The following is a 21,465-nucleotide window of genomic DNA, read 5'->3' on the forward strand; positions in this document are numbered from 1 at the left end:
TAATATCACGAATGTAATGGATTCTGTGTCCTGTCGGAGAAAGAGAAAGCCCGTTTAAGAAGCAGGTAGTGATTCACACACACAGAGCACATAGAAGATCAAATACAGAACAAAGCATTTAACATCCTACTTTAGTTACAATGGGATTTGAGAAACTAGTAAATTAAATGATTTTAAGATGAAGTTATGATGTTCTACTTTAATGGCAAAATAAACTACGTGATTAAAGTGGAAATTTCGAGATTAAAGTTGACATTTCGTGCTTTTTTCCCACTATGTGCCTATTTTTTTGTCTGTACCCCAATAAGCTTTCATATGACACTCAGACGGTCCGCTACGACTTGCCTTTTCACGCCGACTTTGATATGTGATTTCTTTTTTATTTCGGGCACTGTGCGACTTTGTGAATTTGAGCTTTCGAGTTTCTCCGACACTCTGTCACTCGATCAACTTCCGTTTGTTGATTATCCCACTGTTTAAACCAATAAATAGTACGTTTTTCCTTTGCCTCCACTTGGTATTCGCTGAAATTCTTATATTTTCCCCTGTGTTTTTCCCATTGTCTTTTCACAGAAGGCTATTTATATCGATTTGTATATTCAAAGAGGCGTAATTCTGGGAGGAGTTGGGGCGGGACAGAAGGCGTGTGCACGTGCGTTACTTTTCACGCTGATCGGGATTTATGTAGTGGAAGCACATGAAAGTTTGCGTAAGCACAGATTCCTGCATCTGGATTTTTCTGTGCGTATGCACAATCCCGCTTTTGTGCTCACGCCATGTTATAGTGTGAGTTCTACGCACGGTGTTATACATGAGGCCCCAGGTGTCATGGGGGGGGGGGGGGGGGAAGCAGAACAAAGTGAGGTCAGAAATAAAAGACAGAGTAGAAAACAAAGTAAAATGTCAAAGAGGTTAAAAAACAAGGGGGCCAAACACATGCAGAGCAGGTTAGAGATAATAAAAACTGGAATTCAAAAGAATTCAAAATTGGAAAAAAAAAAAAAAAAAATGTAGACGCAAAACACATGCAGAGCAAAATACAGAATATTTTCTTGTATGTATGTATGTATGTATGTATGTGTGTGTGTGTATATATATATATATATATATATATATAAAATCCATCCATTGTCCAACCCGCTGAATCCGAACACAGGGTCACGGGGGTCTGCTGGAGCCAATCCCAGCCAACACAGGGCACAAGGCAGGAAACAATCCTGGGCAGGGTGCCAACCCACCGCAGATATATATATATATATGAAATATTATAGTGGAAAACATACCCCCGGACACAGACAGACACCAGAATGTCCAAAACAGTTCCTTATTTTCCTTAAAGCACTACAATGCCTTCCTCCAACCCTTTCTTCTCATCTTTCTCTTCTTCTTTCTCTTTCTTTTTCCTTTTTTGACCTCCTCTCCCCTCCTCACAAGCTTCGTCTCCTTCCTCCCAACTCTGGCTCAGCTTTTGGAGGGAGGCGGTCCCTTTTATGCTGACCCGGATGAGCTCCAGGTGCTCCTGGCGTGGCGGAAGTGTCAAGAAAGCCCCTGGAAGCACTCCGGATGCCCCTGAGAATTCCTCCTGCAATACTTCCTGGTGTTCCTCACAACTGTCAGGGCGCCCCCTGGCGGTGGCCACGTCCTCCGGTAGGGATAAGTGTCCCAGCTCCGGTCCAGTGGCCCATAAGCAGACCTGGGCGGCTTCCCCCTCGTGGCCCAGGGAAGGTATTGTCCATCATGGGGACCATCCAGGCGTCCCGGCTGGGTAGGGTCCCCATCCATCTGGGACTATAATATATAAAATAAATGCTGGTAACAAAAATGGGCACAATTTGGACATTTTTCACTTATGGGTGTACTCAAAGTATCAATATTTGTGTGGCCACCATTATTTTCCAGCACTGTCTTAACTCTCTTGGGCATGGAGTTCACTAAAGCTTCACAGGTTGCCACTGGAATCCTCTTCCACTCCTCCATGACGACATCACGGAGCTGGTGGATGTTAGAGACTTTGAGGATGCCCCACAGATGCTCAATAGGGTTTAGGTCTGGAAACATGCTTGGCCAGTCCAGCACCTTTTACACTCAGTTTCTTTTGCAAGGCAGTGGTTGTCTTGGAGGTGTGTTTGGGGTCGTTATCATGTTGGAATCATGCCCTGCAGCCCAATTTCCTAAGGGAGGGGTGTGACGATGCGGGTTCGATACATGCTCCCATCATCTGTCCGGGAGCCCTTGAACCCTACACTGTCGGTAATGTTACCGATGAGCTTAGCAGTGAGGCACAACGTAGGAAGGGGATGGTGCAAAAAGTGCAAGGTGCTTTTATTTAAAACAATCAACAAAAACAAGGTGTTCAAAATAAAGTGCAGTGCATTCAAAAACGTCTTCAAATAAATAATCCATAAAAACAGTTGTGAAACGTGGGGATTAAAAAAAAAAACAAATAGAAAAATCTTCTAAAAACAATGAGGTTAAAATAGCAGAGGAAGCAATCCTTTAAAAACGCATAGCCCGGTGTCTTCTTTTTACCATAGCTGCTCCCCTGCTACTCCCATCTGGGCTACTCAACAGGAGAGTTGCCTACCTGCAGGAACAGCTGCCTTTCACTCTGGTCCAGTAGCCCTGCGATCCCTGGCTACAGTGGGCTCCAAACCGGACTGAGACTTGGGTTATTTCCCCAGCGGCCAAGGCACTCACGCTGGGGCTAAACCAGCCCAATGCCTCCTCGACTCCCGCTCCTTTCGAAGGTCAGTCGTCTCCTCTACTGGTCACTCCAGCTCCTAAATCGCTCAGCTGGACCAACTGCTTCCTTCAGCCCCACCGAGTGTCGGTCAAACACTCCCCTCGTGGGCTCACCTCCCAGCTGCCTGCTTTCTCTCATTCGAGCCTGCTCTTGCTCGCTCGCTTTCCTTTTCCCTCACACCGGCTCTCTCCACCTGCTTCCTGCTTTCTCTTGCTACATCCCGTTCTCTTCTTTCTTTCCTTTTCTTTTTTCTCACCCCTAACCAACTCGTGCTTCTATTTTATCCAGAGGGCATGGCAGCTGTAGCAAATTAGCAGCCCCAGGAACAATCATGGATGCGGGCAGTCTCTCACCTGTGCACTTAGGTGAGGAACGCCCACACCGCAAATCGCCCTGAGAACCGCTTCAGCCACACACAACCACCACGACCCCTCGCTAAGCCGCGAGTGCGGTGATTATTTATTAAAACTGGCCTTTGCTGAGAGCTGTGGACCCGCTATACCACAAGGGAATCATGCTTTGCTTCCGTATGTCACAGTACATGTTGGCATTCATGGTTCCCTCAATGAACTGTAGCTCCCCAGTGCTGGCAGCACTCATGCAGCCCCAAACCATGACACTCCCACCACCATGCTTGACTGTAGGCAAGACACACTTGTCTTTATACTCCTCACCTGTTTGCTGCCACACACACTTGACACCATCTGAACCAAATAAGTTTATCTTGGTCTCATCAGACCACAGGACATGGTCCCAGTAATCCATGTCCTTAGTCTGCTTGTCTTCAGCAAGCTGTTTGTGGGCTTTCTTGTGCATCATCTTTAGAAGAGGCTTCCTTCTGGGACGACAGCCATGCAGACCAATTTGATGCAGTGTGCGGCGTATGGTCTGAGCACTGACGGGGTGACCCGCCACCCCTTCAACCTCTGCAGCAATGCTGGCAGCACTCATATGTCTGTTTTCAAAAGACAACCTCTGGATATGACGCTGAGCACGTGCACTCAACTACTTTGGTCAACCATGGTGAGGTCTGTCCTGTTAAACCGCTGTATGGTTTTGGCCACCGTGCTGCAGCTCAGTTTCAGGGTGTTGGCAATCTTCTTCTAGCCTAGGCCATCTTTATGTGGAGCAACAGTTGTTTTTTTTTCAGATCCTCCGAGTTCTTTGCCATGAGGTGCCATGTTGAACTTCCAGTGACCAGTATGAGAGTGTGAGAGCGATAACACCAAATTTAACACACCTGCTCCCCATTCACACCTGAGACCTTGTAACACTAATGAGTCACATGACACCGGGGAGGGAAAATGGCTAATTGGGCACAATTTGAACATTTTTCACATAGGGGTGTACGCACTTTTGTTGCCAGCAGTTCAGACGTTAATGGCTGTGTGTTATTTTGAGGGGACATCAAATTTACACTGTTATACAAGCTGTACACTGACTACTTTACATTGTATGAAAGTGTCATATCTTCAGTGTTGTCCCATGAAAAGATATAATAAAATATTTACAAAAATGTGAGGGTTGTACTCACTTTTGTGAGATACTGTATATGTATGTATGTATGTAGACAAGTGAAGTAAAATGACACCTTTTATTGGTTAACTAATATTACATCTTGCCTGAAAAAGGGGCCTGAGTTGCTTTGAAAGCTTGACTTGCCCCGAAAGCTTGCATATTGTAATCTTTTTAGTTAGCCAATAAAAGGTGTCATTTTACTTGACTTGTCACTATATTCATAATGGCTAACACGGTACAACACCCTAGTTATTCTGCTTCTACACATGGGTGGGTTACAAGCAATTGATACACAAAGGCTGTCTGTCAAAAGGAACAGTTCTTTCTGGTTTGTCTGCTTTCACAACATGTCACTGTTTCCTTGACTGCCTCTCTTTTTCTTCTCTTCACTCTGACTGGATTTGCTCAGGTGCCACCCTGTCTGGTCAGCTGTAGTCATCTCAGTCATGTCCAGGCTTGTTAGGCTGCAATCGACACCATTGAAGCTCCCCCTGGTGCTTGGCAGTTCTGCCTGCATCTAAGTTTAGTTTGCTGCCTCTGAGAGGATCAGTGTTGCTCTGCAATGCTTAGATGCCAACTGTTACGTCACATGCCATGCCGCCTTCTGCTTTTCATTTAAAAAAAATCAGGAAAGCAACATGGTATACAATTAAGCAAAAAAGAAATGACTACAATAGTTTATGAAAGCTTCAATTTACTTTTTTAAATGATCTTTTCAGATAGCTAGTTGCTGTTTTATATTTTAGTATGGAGATGACGGGAAACATCAGAGTTTTAAGTATAGCTTAGAAAAACGAAAAGGTTTAGAATTTTGACAATATCCAAATATTGCCTGCTATAATGATTCACTTTTTTATTTATCCTTCCATCTTCATGTCTGTCTAATGTACAGGGAACCCATAGATAGGAATGACCTTTGTATACTTATACAACAGTGTTGACTGCACTGTGTATTCCACTTCTGAAAATTTGTCTTTTTTTTAAAATTTAATATTTATTTAATACATCGTTTTTGACTTCGGTAAAAACAGAATCATAGTTTTACTGATAGATGGGCAAAATTGAGTTTTTATATTACAATTTTAGGAAAAAAACTTTTAATTACTGTGCCATTTTAATACTGTGTACTTTAAAAAAAGAAAAATCTCACCTGAATAAAACGATGCTTCCATGTGCTTAGACTTGACAGACTGAAACATGCACAGATGTAGCATTGTGTTTTGTTTATTACTTGTGAGGAAAAGGAAATTTAGTTTTAAGGTAGTATTTACTGGTTTCTTATTCTTGTAATTGTAATGGCACAGGGAGAGTTGTTCGGTTTTAGTATTTTCTGCCTTACACCTCCAGGAGAGTGAGATTGGATCCCAGTCACAGTCTGTGTTTTATTTGTACTTCTATGGGCTTTCTCTTGGGACTTCACTTTCATACCACAGTCCAAACACGTGCTGACAAGGTTGATTGGGGACTTTAAATTAGATGTGTTAATAATACCTTATTGTTTTTGGCTCCTGTCTTGCTGTTATAGGTTCTGGTTGGCTAGTTTCCTGCGATGGAAAAGAAAAAGTTAAATCTTTACACACACTTTTAACACAGTTATTTCTGAAGATTGGCATTTTCTTTTATCACATAATGTGAGAATTGCATAGAATTAATCACGGGTGTCTGCATGCCTGCCACTCCCTGAAGTTTTCGTGCAACGCAGCTTGCATAGTTAGGTTATGGAAACCAGAGTTCATGCATGATTGTAGTTTATCTTGGTTGAAATAGGTCTGAGGTCAAATTTAAATTCTGGCTTCTTAATTAAAAATATGCCTCCAGCTTTGCATTCCTTTAGGATGAGAGAGGAGAAAAAAAAAACAGTACACCATGAAAAACCTACCTGGACACGGGGAAGATGTTTAGACTCCAATAGGGCTGACTATTGTGTTGCCCCTTAATCAAAAATATGTAAGCTATTTCTCTCAGTAAATAACTGAAGCATAAATGTTCCTACCACACTAACATTTGTCATTTAATGCATAGTCTCCTGTTCACTCTTCATGTTTTGACTGTATGAAGGCTTGGGGGTACCACAGAGCCCTAAACCCCAAATATGAACACACAATACAGTTCCAGGGTCAAATAAAAGGTGTTTAAATGAGCACAAAACAAGTGGTTTCTTCTTCTATTTCTTCTCTACCACATTGCTCTCCTCCAGTTAAGTGTTGCCTTCCTGCCTCCCAGCTCTGACTTTCCTGGACAAGGAACCAGGAGTACTTTCGGTGCTAGGACTCTGGACTATTGGAAGCACTTCTGGGTCCTACAGAAATTCCAAATAACAGGGAGTGCATCTCCCTGCAGCACTCTCTTGTGGCACCTCTGGACACCAGCAGGGCTACATAAGACTATAATTCCCGGCATTCCCTGCTGGTGTCCGAACTGGCACCGATATCCTGGGGGAAGCTAACATCCTTTAAAGCTAGTTCTACCATGCCCTTCCCTTCCATTCTGGTCAGGGAAGGTACTACAAATATATCCGGTCGGGACAACTGTCCATCTGCCTGGGGCTTTCTGTCCAGGTAAGAAACTTTTCTCTCTTTTAGCTGGAATGTTTGTCCATCCATCTGGAGAGTCTCGTTTGGGTAAAGCACCTTTTTCTCTCAGCTGGGATGCTTGTTTGTACACTTGGGGGGCCTCCCATTCAGGTAAGGAAGCTTCCCCTCTCCTGGTCGGGATGCCTGTCCAATCCTGTATGGCACTTACAACGGATAGGCATTGCTTTTCTCAATAAAATCTATATTGCAATGATGTGGCATTAATGAATAATGGCTTCATAAAACTGTACTTTAGACAAGAAGCAATCCTCGACCCATTGTCTGTTTTATTTCCATATCAGAGTATGCAACATTCTAAATCGGATGATACAAAATGGGAGATTGCAGGTTGATGATGTTGTTTTGTAGGAAAAGGACTTAAACTTCAAACAAAGTAAAATTTTGGTACTTCTCTTGCTTCACTTATTTGTTCCTTTTGGACTTTGTTTAGGGATAGGTTTAAATTATGTCATAAATAGTGTTTTCTCCAGATTCTAAATACGTGTTTGAAACATGAGCTGCATGTGGTATAATTTGAAGTGTTTTTGGTTTTCTGCTTCCTACCAGGTATGTTTTGAAAGGTATAATGCAGTCCCCACCTGCCATGGTCCCATTCACTATATAGGAGTGGGTGATGCTGTCATCTATATGCTGCATAGAACCTATTCCCTCCTAGAGAAACAGGGTTGCATTTTTTTTGACTTCTCTAGTTTCAACTCCACAGCCCAAACTGCTGGGGAAGATGGACAATGAGTAGAAAAGGGTGTTCCACAGGGAACTGTTCTGGCTCTTTTCCCATTTTTTTCTACCCTGTATACTTTAGACTTTAGGTGTGTCATCAACAGAAGGGTGTATCAGCTGTTGGGTAGGAGAATGAATATAGGACACTTGTAGAGGACTTTGTTGAATGGTACAAATTGAACTGCCTGCACCTCAACATCAGTAAGACAAAGGAGATTTTTGTGCACTTCAGGAAGGTCCACTCCAGTGATATTTTCATAACGAAAACGAAAACTAGAGCTAAAAATTGTTTTTCATTTTACAAGAACAAGCACTGAATTAAAGGCAAGCAGAGATACTAAAACTAAATACAAATAAATATTAGTGATATGTGAATTAACTAAAACAAGAATGAAAATTGAGTAAAAATGAAAAGACAGCAATAGCATTTTCGTTCAATCCGGTTCAATCGTGCAGAGGGGTTGTTTGTAGGACGCCCTGAGCGTTTAGTTACGTTACGCTGTTCACTATGCAGTGATCTTGCAACTTGGGCTTACTATAGTCACGTGGCGCAACTTCCGTAAAGGACCATTGTTTGTTGAGTACATTTGGCTCATCGGGTTGAAGCAGTAAGCACTTGTGGTTGACGATAGTGAGATTTGCACATATGTTTGCGGGTAGAAAGTGAGAAAATAAGGTGTGGAAATACTTTAATTACAGCGCAGATGATACTAAAAGCAAATGTAGTGTGCGAGAAAAAGCAGAGTCTCGGAGTTTCAGTGCAGGACCAGCTGGATCAGTACTTGGTGGAATTGCAGCAGTTCTCTGGCACAATGACTGCACTTCATAATGGGACATGCAGTCTCACCTGTCATCATGAAAAGTAATAAACTAATAATGATAACATAAAATAAAATTGTCCACTGGTCTGTGCTATAAATTTGTTTTCTGTATGATTCCAATAATTTTGATCATTTTTATAGTCAAAATCACTGAATTTGCACATTTCCTGATCAAATACAGGGGAGAAACATGAGGCACGGCAGCAACGAGCCTCACCTCACCTCGGACTGTGCTCTCCCTCACACACTGGGTTGATGCATGCAATTGGTGTGTGCCTGTTGCTGTCCCTCTATATGTCGCCAATATAATGTTTGCACATGCGGTTTTATTATATACCCTGACTTTCCACAGTTTGGCTAATATATTTAATGAATATGTGTGACATTTCTAGTCTTGCTGATTGGACATAAAACCTTGGTGAAAAGGCACAAGGCGAGGCAGACATTACTGTGCCGCACTGAAGGGGGCGGATGTGAGCCCAACAGGTGCTTGTTGTTGCTGTTCTTCTACACTCTGGTCGCTAATAAGTTAGCGATATCAGAAATTCAAGGGCACTGCAGCGGTCCGTTTATTTTTAATTCTTGTTACAACTGACTACCAAAATGGAAGATTAAGACTTTTAAAACTAAAGGAAAATAAGGAGGACTTTTAAAGAAAGTGACGGAGGTTTTCGTGGAGAAGGATAGGCGCGTGGACTTCATTTGCTTGCACAGACTGGTATCTTGGGATGAATGAAACATTTGATCTTGCGGACTATACTCATTAGGTCACTTAATCTGTTTGATCATTGATAGTCAAGTTGTGTTTAACAGCATTATGAACTGTGAGTGTATTTTGTTGACTGAAGCATAAGTTGCATTGAAACATGTGTAGGCTAGCATTTATGGTCTCGCAACAGGAAAAAAAAACTAAAATTGTACTAATATGTAAAAAAAAGCCAGAACTAAATAAAATAAAAACTAAAATTTTAAACACAGAACTAAATAAAAATGGTTTACTCCACTGAAAACTAGAACAAGTAAAAATTTAATTTTGCAAAATAAAATGAACTAAGACTACAATTAATATCAGAACTGAAATATCACTGTTCCACTCTGCCTTTAGTTCTCATTGATGGTGAAGATGTAGAGGTGGTGATGGTACACATATATCTATCTGAACGACAGGCTTGAGTGGCTGTATACAGGAAGGGTCAGAGTCTCCTCTATTTTCTGAGAAAGCTGAGGTCGTTTTGTGTATGCTGGCAGCTCTTATTTGCTCTGGCCACTACAGACTGGTGGAATACATTTTTTTTTTTTTTTTTTTATGCTTGAGAAATGTCATTAGTTCCGGTAATGCTAACAGACTAAACAAACTGATCAAAAAGGTTGGTGGTAGAGCAGAGGTCACTCGGGAAGCTGCTGACTATGCTGAACAACAACACATAACCCTTGTATAAGGTTTAGGCTAAATAGTGGAGTGCATTTACTAGCAGACAGAGGCAACTTCATTGCTCTAAGAAATGCTGTATAAGGTTGTTTTCACCTTTAGATATCAGGCTGTCTAATGAGTTATTCCAATGCTGAGGAGGTGTTATATACCCAGTATCCTGAAAGTTACTGAGCTGAACTAGTAGACATCTTAACAGACAATGACGTTATAAGCAATATACTGTGTACTGTACATCTCTAATTATCATTTTTCTCAATTAAATACTACACTTGTCAAATTGGCTTTCACAGATTTGTTCTGATGTAACAGCTGCTTGGATAGCATTCTGTGTGTGAGAAAAAACAAAAGTGGGTGCAGTCAGCATCATACATGGATTAACAAGTTCTGGCCTTACTTTGAGTATGTGTGGTTAAGCACGGAGTAACCTAAATAATAATGGAGTCAGGAGAAGTAGAAATTTAGAAGTCCCTGTTGTCTTTTAAGTCTGCTGTCTGATAACATGGTTGGTTTTTATGGTTAAAAAAAATGGTTGATAAGATGAGGACCATTTGCAAGCTCAGCAAGAGAGTTTTCACATCAGTTACAGCAAACACTTCCAACACCCTGAACCATGTACAATATCATCTCAGTGACAAATACAAATCACCACCTGCAAAAAAGCAATTGCCTAAAGTCCAAGCATCTCTGGCAAATTTATTTGCAGCACTGCTTCCACAGTTGATCGCAAGGGACAAAGAAAGAACAAGGTGTGTTGGTGCTTTAATTGTGAATAACGTGTCTGTTTTCAGTCACTGAGAACAAGGGGTTTTGGCTACTCATGAACATGCGACAGTTGAAAGAACAACATTCCCTCACACGCGCACTTTACTAGCACTGCATTGCTGGCTCTGTACAATGAGACCATAATGAGTGTGAAGGAATCCCTGAAAGACACAGAGAGCTTTGGAATAATTGCTGACAGATGGACCTCCAGGGCTAAGCAAAGTTATATCACAATCCCAACCCAAGCTATCACCAGCAACTGGGAAATGGTGAGTTTTATGCCTCAAACTAGGCCTCTTTTGAAACCCATTCTGGATGCAACATTGCTGAGGTACTGAAATCTGCAATTTTGGAGTGGGAGCTTGAAAGGGCTAATCACAACATCACTGTTGTTAATGATAATGCATGTAACAGGACTGTAGCAGTCAGAGAGGCTGGGCTTTGCCCTCATATCAGGAGCTTCGCACATATTCTGAATTTCGCTTCCTAGGTCGGGTTGGCTGTATCGCATGTTAGTCGTCTGCTTGGTCGAGTGAGATGGGTCATCTGTTTTTTTCACTGGAGTCACACAGCTACAGCTGTATTTACCACCAAACAAATTACTGGGCCTACTGTTGCATACACTGATAGTTGACATTATAACGTGATGAAATAGTATGTTGGAAATTCTTGGTTGTTATCTTGAGCACTGATAGCAGTAGCCCTCATAAGCACAGAGATACAGCAAAAAGCATGTGAAATCGACACGCTGGGTGGCAGTGATGTTAGTGGCACTGACGACATTGTACAACTGCATAAACCTGTTAAGCCAGCTACCACAGGACTATTCGATGAACATATCCCCATTGTGTCTCTCATCTGGACAAAGAAGCACATGATTGGGCAAAGCGTGGCATCAAACAAAAAAGACTGAACACTGTGTCCGGCATAAAGACCGCAATTCTTGTGGAGAGCACAACGATGGATGCAAGATTTAGAGCTCTGCCATATCTGGAGCCTAGCCAGTGCAATACTGTATTCAGCTGACTGAAGGAGGAAGCCAAGCAGTTACAGCACAGCCAAGTCTGTGCCTGTGTGTTTGTGTCTGTGCTAAGCAGTAAAAAGTAAGTTTTGTAAAGTGCAAGTAGTATTACTCGTTGTTGCATCTGACATAGAAAGCAGAATAGTGACAGTTCAAATACTGACACGTAATGAAACTGACGCTAGTCACATATTAAATGTTGGACATATATCATGACTACCTAACCAAATTGTTTTCACACTAGTCAGTTTACCTATAGGTATTAAAAATGCAAGTAGTCATTTTTATATTAAGAAAACTTTTTTTAATATTAAAAAAAACTATTGAAAATTGAGGGGACAGGAGATAGGGGAGCAGAACAATATGGTGCTGAGTTGGAACAGCCACCTCCCAAAAATTTGTCTTTGGAAGATCTGCTTGGAGATTATTTCACTGAATCAGTGGCATTGCCTATGAGAGCAACAGAGCAAGAAATTGACATGTACAGAAAAGAGCCTTCTATTACACTCGCGTGCTGTCAGTTGAAATGGTAGAGAGAAAATTCCCCAAAGTACCCACTGCTTTCCCTACTGGCCAAAACACATCTCTCAGTTTCAGCAACTGCTGTTCCAACTGAATGTGTGTGTGTGTGTGTGTGTGTGTGTGTGTGTGTGTGTGTGTGTTTTTTAAATGTAGGAGATATTGTGAATGCCCAAAGGTTGCAGTTGCTACCTGAAAATATGGATATGCTTGTGTTCCTAAAAAATGTGTTGATATCCTAGACTAAGAAAGGAGATTAAGCTTTACTCTTAGTCCAGTTATTAGATAAAATCTCTCTATTATAAAAGAAAATGATGAGACGAGACTATTGCCATGAGATTTTCTCAAGTCCTGCCCTCCTCTCAACCATTTACAGTTAACGGCCCACACCCACGGTCCTCTCATTTGTGTGATTGCTATTGCCAGGCACAGTTCCTGCGCACTCAGCTGTTAGAAATTTTTATGTCTTCCTCACTTTAAGTTCCCAATTAAAGAAGACTTCTTATGTGCAAATCTTATTGGAGAATTTCATCCCGAAGGCTTATCAACAGAAGAAATGAGTACACTGGCAATCCTAGCACCGAGAAACGATGAAGTTAAACGCGTGAACACAAAATTATTGATCGGTTACACGGCAAATTGGTTAAATGTGTATCAATAGCCTATGCTGAAACAGTTTGAGGTGATTGTGCGGAAGATGAAAACATTAACTTACAAAATCCTGTAGAATGAATACAACTGTTAACACCGTCCGGTCTTCCACCGGCCGAATTACTGTTGAAAGAAGGATGTATTGTAATTTATTACGTAATTTATGTATGAGTGAAGGGCTATGCAATAGGACAAGATTAGTTGTATTCAAAATTGGTCAAACAATTCTGACATGTAAAATTTTAGCAGGCAACAAGAAAAGTAATGTAGTACATCTTCCGCAAATAATATTAGACACCAAAGGAGATCTTGATATGCCATTTGTATTAAAATGTTTACAGTGTCCCGTTAGAATAGCTTTTGCTATGACAATTAACAAATCACAGGGACAAACATTCGAAAAAGTCGGTTTATTTATTAGAGAGAAACAGTTATACGTTGCAGTTATACGTTGCGTTGTCACGATGTAACTCCAAACACGGAATCAAAATTAAATGCGATATTGACAAATTTAATTCAAAATTTTTTTACTGAAGTTGTACAGTAAAAGTGTACGTTTAAAAAGTATTTGTATGTTAATTTCAAAGCCAAATAGAACGAAAATGTATAATCCAACGAATACTTCTAACGCAACATGAAGAAGAATTTTCTTTCAATTTATTACGTTTTACTATTTTTTACTATGGTTAATTACATGCTGTAATATGCATAATAGACCTAACTATTTCATATGTAGCAATTCCCAGGAAAATAACAATCTTTAAATTGTACATCTGTTTCCCCATACGAGAGCAGCAGAACCGCCAAGTGGCTAGCGCATAGTGCCCACCCGGGGGTTGGCGAGCGAAGCAAGCAGGGGGCAGATCCCTCTAGTATTTTTATATTTTTGGGACTATAATTTTTCTGTGAAGAAAAAAACTTTTAGAATCATTAGTTGTATTTAATAAGTAGAATATTAAACATAGTATTAAAAATGTGTTGTGGTGTATGTATGTTATATAATATACATATATAATATAATATACATATAATAATATATATATATATATATATATATATAATATTAAATAAATAAATAATAGTGGAGATGACTTTCAGTATTACTATATTGTTTAAGTGGTGGCAAGGAAAATGCAATTGGTGATTCTGAAATGCACAGATGACGAATTGCCTCAGAAATAATGAACAAAAACTTTTCAATTATAGGGTTTCTTCATTGAGATTTTGTTTAAAAAATTGTGAGATTTCAAATCGTGAACCCAGTATTGTGAATCGAATCGTGAACAGAATGCATTTTTACATCCCAAATTGTGATTTTTCTCAAATTTAAATATATGAATTTTATTTTTTATATTTATTTTTTTTTAATATAGCGGACTGGCCAAAAACCATCACAGGCCTTCCCAGTACATCCGGTACAACTGCCAGTGTGGTGCTTATCAGGGGAGACCAGATGTTTGTGGCACATGTTGGAGACTCTGCTGTCGTTTTGGGGGTGCAGGATGATCCAAAGGAAAATTTCATTCGTGCCATTGAAGTGACACAAGATCATAAGCCAGAGCTTCCTCGTGAGAGGCAAAGAATTGAGGAGCTGGGTGGCAGGTAAGACTCTCATTTGAAAGTGTCCTTTAAGCTGCAGTAATTGTGATTCCTTGGTGTGTTAAATTAGCCAACCTGGAGAGACCAATTGATTGCCTTCTAAGTTCCTACAGGATGGATGGATTGACAGATTTTTTTTTTGATTGTCCCCTTTATGTTTGGTGAGTAAAAAGGTAAATTGAGTAACGCCTGAGACCGCTAATTCTGCGAATTTTGTATGCAAGATTTCCAGATCAGATTTACCATGTTATTTAGTCGTGTCACTGTTGTACCCCTACAAACCTTTGTCTTAAAAAAAACATTCAGGCTAAACATAGCAACATAATTTGTGACCGACCTGATTGTAACAGAATGAAAAATACAGTGTCTGTGCATAACAGAATGACACTATCTGTGCAGATTGAAGTCTGCATAGATTAATTATAATGTGCTTTGTGATTATTCCTTACTGTTAAGAACTGAGCACTGTGTACCATGATCATCTGCTGATGAGTGAATAATAGCGTGACAGTATGCATTAACTTTGCTTGCATGTGCTTATTTACAATGGTAAATTTAACATTCACCTTTCCCCACTTCTCAACTATATGTTGTACAACACATAAGATGCGTCTTGGCAGCACGCTGATAGCTAGATAAAAGCTGTACTGATCTTATCTCTTTTGTGCGTTACAATCAATGGGATGAAAGTTATTCTAGGGAATTGTGACTTTCCCCTTTTATAGATATTTACTCTTGTTCACTTATAATATTTGTATACTTTTTTTGTGTTAATATTTGGACAGTTTGATAGTAGTGCACTGTTTGTGTCAGTCTTGTAAAATGGCGTGAAAGCAGGTCCCAGCGCTTTGGTCTGCGCTAAGTAAGGCACAGTTCTTGAATACTTGTATTTATTTGGACAGCCTTAAAATTGTTTTCCAGATATCATGTAATTTCTTTTTTTTATTTATGTCTTCCTTGTTATAGAGGTTTAGCTGCCACCATAAGATTGTGCTGCTTCTAAGCAGTCGCAAATGGTGACGTTATTCCTCCTGTTCCACTTACCAAGCATAAATGTGTCTCGCTGTTTGTCCTACTGACCTACTGTGTAAAATCTATACACTTTTTAATCTGGTAAATGCTGCTTAAGCTGATGTTGTCTGCTGCTGATGGGTGTAATGGGAGTAACCAGCTTGTTTACTCAGCAATGCTTAGGTAGGTTTTCCTGTGTTTTTGAGTTTTGCTTTTATTTTCTCAAAATGTGTTGCTGTTCATAAACAAGTACATTAACTGAATAAAGCAGAGTACATTCAGGATTTAAGCTACTCTCTGCTCCTCATGGAAACCCAATCAATAGTAATACTATGTCTAACAGAAACCGTGCCACACTAAAATTTAAAAGCTTTTACAATTTGCTGGATTATGAAGGAAACTTAACACATCCTTTGTGTCAACTTATCAAGTTTGTGGTAAAAGGGTGCCTATGCCTATTTTGGCACAAGGTTAAAAACTTAAATTCATTGCTTGCATAGATGTTCATGTTGGCAATTTCTTGTGCCACGTACAAGTCTCTTGGTGTCCATTGATAGAAAGTGATATAAAAAAAACATCCATTCCTTTTGGGATATTTTTTGTAGCTCCTACAGTTTTTTAGGACCTTGCTTACGGTCTACCATTTTCAAGTTATTCAGTTTTATGACATTTAGCGCTTAGCATTATTACACTTGAGCTACTCCGATGTTTTGCGTTTTTATAACAAAAATCTACCAGATTGAAGAAACTTCTTTTTGAAATATTTTCTAGTATTTTTGCTCTGTCCAATTTTCCTTCAACTTTAGAAGCTGCATGCTCCCTTATAAGATACATCTGCACAGCATTATACTTCTGCCATAGTAATGCAGGTAGAGCATAGGCAGTGTTAGCATTATTTCATGCATATTGTTTTGAATCTTAGCCAGAAAACTCATCATAGTCTCTTTTGCCTGTGGCTAGTGAGTCTAAAAATGTGGTTTTTCAGGAATGATTACTCTCCTGTATCCTTCCCAAATGAGCCAATGTTGTGCATAACCTTTAATATAGTTAGGGTTTAATGTACTTCCAATTCAGTCTCGGCCACTATACCTTATAGGTGTTACAAACTGATTTGTGTTTGCTCTGACGTTCTCTAACATGTTTCCATCTTGTTCAAATGATAAATTTTGATAGACATTCTTTTCCAGTCAGTATCTGTGTGATGTCCAGCAATGTAGATCTTCCCTTTTACCAGCATACCAAGGTATGCATGGTGCATCTTACTGGTTCCTTTAGTGTTCATTCCTTTTCTTTAAATTTACAGTTTTTTCAAATGATTCCGAAATATGCTGGCTGTGTGACAGTAACATCAACTCCTCACAGATTAATTTTTAGGCAATTCATATAAATTTTGGTATAATTTTTCAAATAAAGAATTGTAGATAAATGAACAAAGGAGTCTAAAAACTTCAGAAACCTACATATTTCACTTTTAATATATCTACTGACTTGTTTCCTGCCTTGTGCCCTGTGTTGGCTGGGATTGGCTCCAGTGGACCCCCGTGACCCTGTGTTCGGATTCAGCGGGTTGGAAAATGGATGGATGGATATATCTACTGACAAATAACCACTTTTATCTTTTAAAATACCTTTTTATTTATTTTTTTATTCTGAGTATGCAGTAATACTGTAAAATTACAATTAGGACAACATGTGTGAGTGTCATTCAAAATCAACCCACTTTTAACATTTTTTAAATATCCTGAATTCATTTGCAAGGCACTGTAATTTAGGAAACCATGGCATTCATTTCTGTCCTAAAATTTTAAGTGTTTACACTTTCTTCCCTCTTACATTTCAGTAGCTCAGACTTTCAGCAATGTTATTTGTATTTAGAAATGTAGAAATTAAGGATATTATTGCATTGCTCCCGGTGTAGGTTTGCTATTGGAAAGGTACCATTTTACCAGCTTGTACCTTAGCAATGTGCATCCCATTTCTTAAGTTCAAAAGTAAAAGGTAAAGTTGCAAATCCAACCTGTCTTCTGAAAATATGAAAAATGATGAGGACATAATTGTGCTACCAAGAAGTATCCTTGTTTTTTGTTTTCATTAATATTGTGCAGTTTAGCTGTAAAATGGTCATTTTAATAAGTCAATGTGATCATAAAAGGAAGCTTGAATCATTTTGGGGTACATAACAAAAATGCATTGCTAAAAACAATCAATAGATATAAATTGGTTATGAACAGATATGTCATATACATTGCACTTTAAAACGTTTAACACTCTAAAACTTCTTGAGACTTTATTAGTGTAGAATGTTTCTGTCAAATTGCACTTTTAAATAGTCAGTGCTTCCCACCTTTTTTCCAGTTCTGGGAATGTCCTATAGCTGCTGCATGCCTGGATTTGTGAGGCACAAGTGGTGCCTGTCTTTCCTTGTTTTTGTTACTTATGCGCTTCTTTTTGTTTCAGTGTAATCAAGAAGTCTGGAGTCAATCGTGTGGTTTGGAAGCGTCCACGCCTAACCCACAATGGTCCTGTGAGAAGAAGTACAGTCATTGATCAGATCCCTTTTCTTGCTGTCGCAAGGGCCCTAGGTAAGAAGTAAATGAGTTAGTTCAAATGAGTGTGCATGTTGTAGGATGGCCAAAGCAATCCAGAGTGGGTTTTTTTTTATATTTCAGCTGTCCATCCATCCTGTAAGGAGGGACCCAAAAATTTTTAAATAAGAAAAGAGAAAAGAAAGCTTTATTATATTGTCAAAATACTCCACTTGATATTCAATACACCTATCCCTGCACTTCTTCCATTCCTGTGAACATTTCCCCCTACTTATATTTTGTTACCATGTCTAGAGCCTACTGAGATTTTTTTTTTTTTCTGGATTTCTTCCATGGTAGCAAGTCAACTTCCCTCCATCCATCCATTATGCAACCTGCTATATCCTAATTACAGGGTCATGGGGTTTTGCTGGAGCCAATTCCAGCCAACACAGGGTGCAAGGCAGGAAACAAACCCCGGGCAGGGCGCCAGCCCACCGCAGGGCACGCACACACACACACACGCACGCACCCACCAAGCACACACTATGGACAATTTAGGATTGCCAGTCCACCTAACCTGCATGTCTTTGGACTGTGGGAGGAAACTGGAGCACCCAGAGGAAACCCACGCAGACACGGGGTGAACATGCAAACTCCACGCAGGGAGGACCTGGGATGCGAACCCGGGTCTCCTAACTGCGATGCAGCAGTGCTACCCACTGTGCCACCGTGCCACCTGTCAACTTCCCTTTTAGTGTCAATTTTAATTTCAAGAACAAAAAAGTCACAGGGAGTGATATCTAGCAAAATTGCAGGGTGCAAAGTAGCAACTACATTGTTTTTAGTCAAAAACTCCTATAATACAGTGTGTGTAAGTGTGCGGTCATGGTGCAAAATGCAGTTTTACATGCAGCGCTACAGTGGACGTGCGTTTACCCCCCTCTGCAGTATTACCTCCCCCGCAAGTGTCTTAGCAGTTTCAGTATAATGTTGCTGATTAACAGTCTCTTCACGGGGAAGCTCTTTATTAATAATAAGTTTAGTATGACCTTGTGTGCTTTTTTTTTTTTTTTTGGATTGGAGAAAAAAATAGTCAGAAATCAGAAATATGCAATGGATCAACTTAGTACATTGCCACTTGGCAGACTAATTATCAAGAACATAAGTAGACGAAGCCTAGTGCCATAGTTGATAACTACACCCTACTCCCGTGCCATTGACCAGTTCTGGTAATTTTTGGGTCACCACTCTTGTTTCATACAATTTGTCATTTTAATGAAGCTAATGTCAAAACCACAGTTTACAGCAAAAACTGATCTAACCATAACCTGAATTAACCCATACTGCCTAGCTGCCCCCTATATTCTTTACCCTGACCCTTTGTGTTCAGGGGCATGCACATGAATGAGAACATTTCAGTATAAAATGTGAATGCTGCTCAGTACCTTTTTATAGGGACAACAAATGAAAAAAAAAAAAACACAAAATGCACCAGATGCAGCTATGTTATGCTTTCATTCTAAACTAAGTATTCAGAGACAGCTTAGAATTGATATTTAAAATACTATGCACATATAAAAGTCTACTTGCCTGAAACTTTCTTAGATATTACTTCATTTCTCCGTAAAGAAATTTATTGCAGACCTTCATAATGTATAAGTGTTAAATTATGCCATCTTGTGGCATTTGGTTGTAATATCACTCCTTTTACTGGGGACAATGGACTGCCATAAAAAGCTTGATCAACGCCGAAAAATGCTTCTGATCCTTTGAAAAGTCATTTACAGCATGGCTTCATCTCTGCAGTTTGAAAATATCCATGCACTTTGATCCATTAAACATCCACCGTCACAAAATATAGGTTTCACTCTTCAAACAAAACTGAAGATAATGCACTGAGGCAAAATAACATTTATACAGCCCTGGATTCTAATTTTTGAATGGGGAAGAATTGGCAGATGTTCATGTTATTGACAGACATAAAATTAGATCTTCATGAATAGGCACTCAAGCAACAAACCACCCACCCACTCACAGTCAACAAAAAACACATTCAGTGCAATTGTCAGAAAAACTTTTATTATGGTGAAAAGGAGCCATTATTGTTTATTTTAACATAACATTCTCACACCCAGTTAATCCAGTTCAGGATAATTGGGGGAGTGGGGGGAATTAGCTTTTCCTAGTAGTACTTGGGTACAAGGCAGTAAACGGCTGTGAAATGCTTCTAGTCCATTGAATGTTCTTCACACACACACACACACACACACACATGCTTCCAATCACACAGGACCAATTTTTAGAGTTGCCAGTTGGAGTGTCAGATAAAAACTGGAAGAAGACCTATGCAGACATGGGAGAGAGGTTGTTGATGGGCTACAGACTGCACATGGATGATGATTAGGTATGGTATACCAACTCAGGATGTTGCTTCTGTAAGGCAGCAGTGCTACTGTAAGCACTGTGCCTCCATGTTTCGTTATGTTAAAAAAAACAAATTGAATCTTTTAACACTTTTGTATAGAGTGAACAAAGAAGCTGCTTATTATTTTTTTTGTTGTGACAGAAGGTGGGCAGCCCAGAGCCCCAAACCCTGGATACAACCAACACAAATACACTCACGGATTCAAAACCAAGGGTTTTATTATAAAAACTACCTCTCAAAAGGTTTTCTCCAAACGTTGCACAAGCAAAATTATTCTTCCTTCCTTCACTTTTCTCTGTCTACTTCCCTCCATTGAGAATTGCCTTCCTTCCTATTGACTAGGATTCCTTTGTTCCATTGCTGTCCTACCATTCTGGTTTCCCCTCTTGGCAAGGGTCCTCCTTTTCTCCCAGGCAGGATGCTAATCTTGCCTGGCACTTAACATTGTATATAATGAACATTTTTCACATGTAACTTCTGTTAGGTTTGAAAAACATTTGTGCTCATCTTTTTTTGTTTATCTATTCCATTGTTAAATGCACAGATATCAACTCAAATATTAACCAGACTATGGGTTATTTTGTTCCATGTACATTTCCACAGTGCTAAACTATCTATGATGATATACAACCCCAATTCCAAAAAAAAGTTGGGATGCTGTGTAAAATGTAAGTAAAAACAGAATGCAGTGATTTGCAAATCTCATCAGCCCCATGTTTTATTCACAATAGAACATATCCAATGTTGAAAGTGAGACATTTTTACTATTTCATGAAAAAAATACTAGCTCATTTTGAACTTGATGGCAGTAACATGTCTCAAACAAGGATGGGGGCAACAAAAGGCTGGAAAAGTAAATGGTACTAAAAAGAAACAGTTGGAGGAACATTTTGCAACTAGTTAGGTTAAATTGCAACAGGTCAATAACATTACTGGGTATGAAAAGAGCATCTTAGAGAGGCAGTCTCTCTCAGAAGAGAGATGGGAAGAGATTCACCAATCCGCTAAAAAGGAGCACAAATTGTGGAGCAATTTCAGAATGCTCCTTAATGTAAAATTGCAGAGACTTTGACTATCCCATTATCTACAGTTCATAATATCATCAAAAGATTCTGAGAATC

The 21,465-nt window shown here is 39.7% G+C and overlaps 1 protein-coding gene across 1 annotated transcript in view; it reads left to right on the forward strand.

Annotated features, from left to right (window-relative positions):
• Positions 1-21,465, forward strand: part of ppm1db (protein phosphatase, Mg2+/Mn2+ dependent, 1Db) — a 51,625-nt gene that overhangs the window by 23,169 nt on the left and 6,991 nt on the right. The window contains exons 2-3 of the mRNA XM_028807047.2: positions 14,155-14,383; positions 17,849-17,973. Of these exons, the coding sequence (XP_028662880.1) occupies positions 14,155-14,383; positions 17,849-17,973 (354 nt within the window). The remainder of the gene's footprint in view (positions 1-14,154; positions 14,384-17,848; positions 17,974-21,465) is intronic.

This window comes from Erpetoichthys calabaricus, chromosome 8, assembly GCF_900747795.2.
Source record: "Erpetoichthys calabaricus chromosome 8, fErpCal1.3, whole genome shotgun sequence".
Lineage (NCBI taxonomy): Eukaryota > Metazoa > Chordata > Cladistia > Polypteriformes > Polypteridae > Erpetoichthys > Erpetoichthys calabaricus.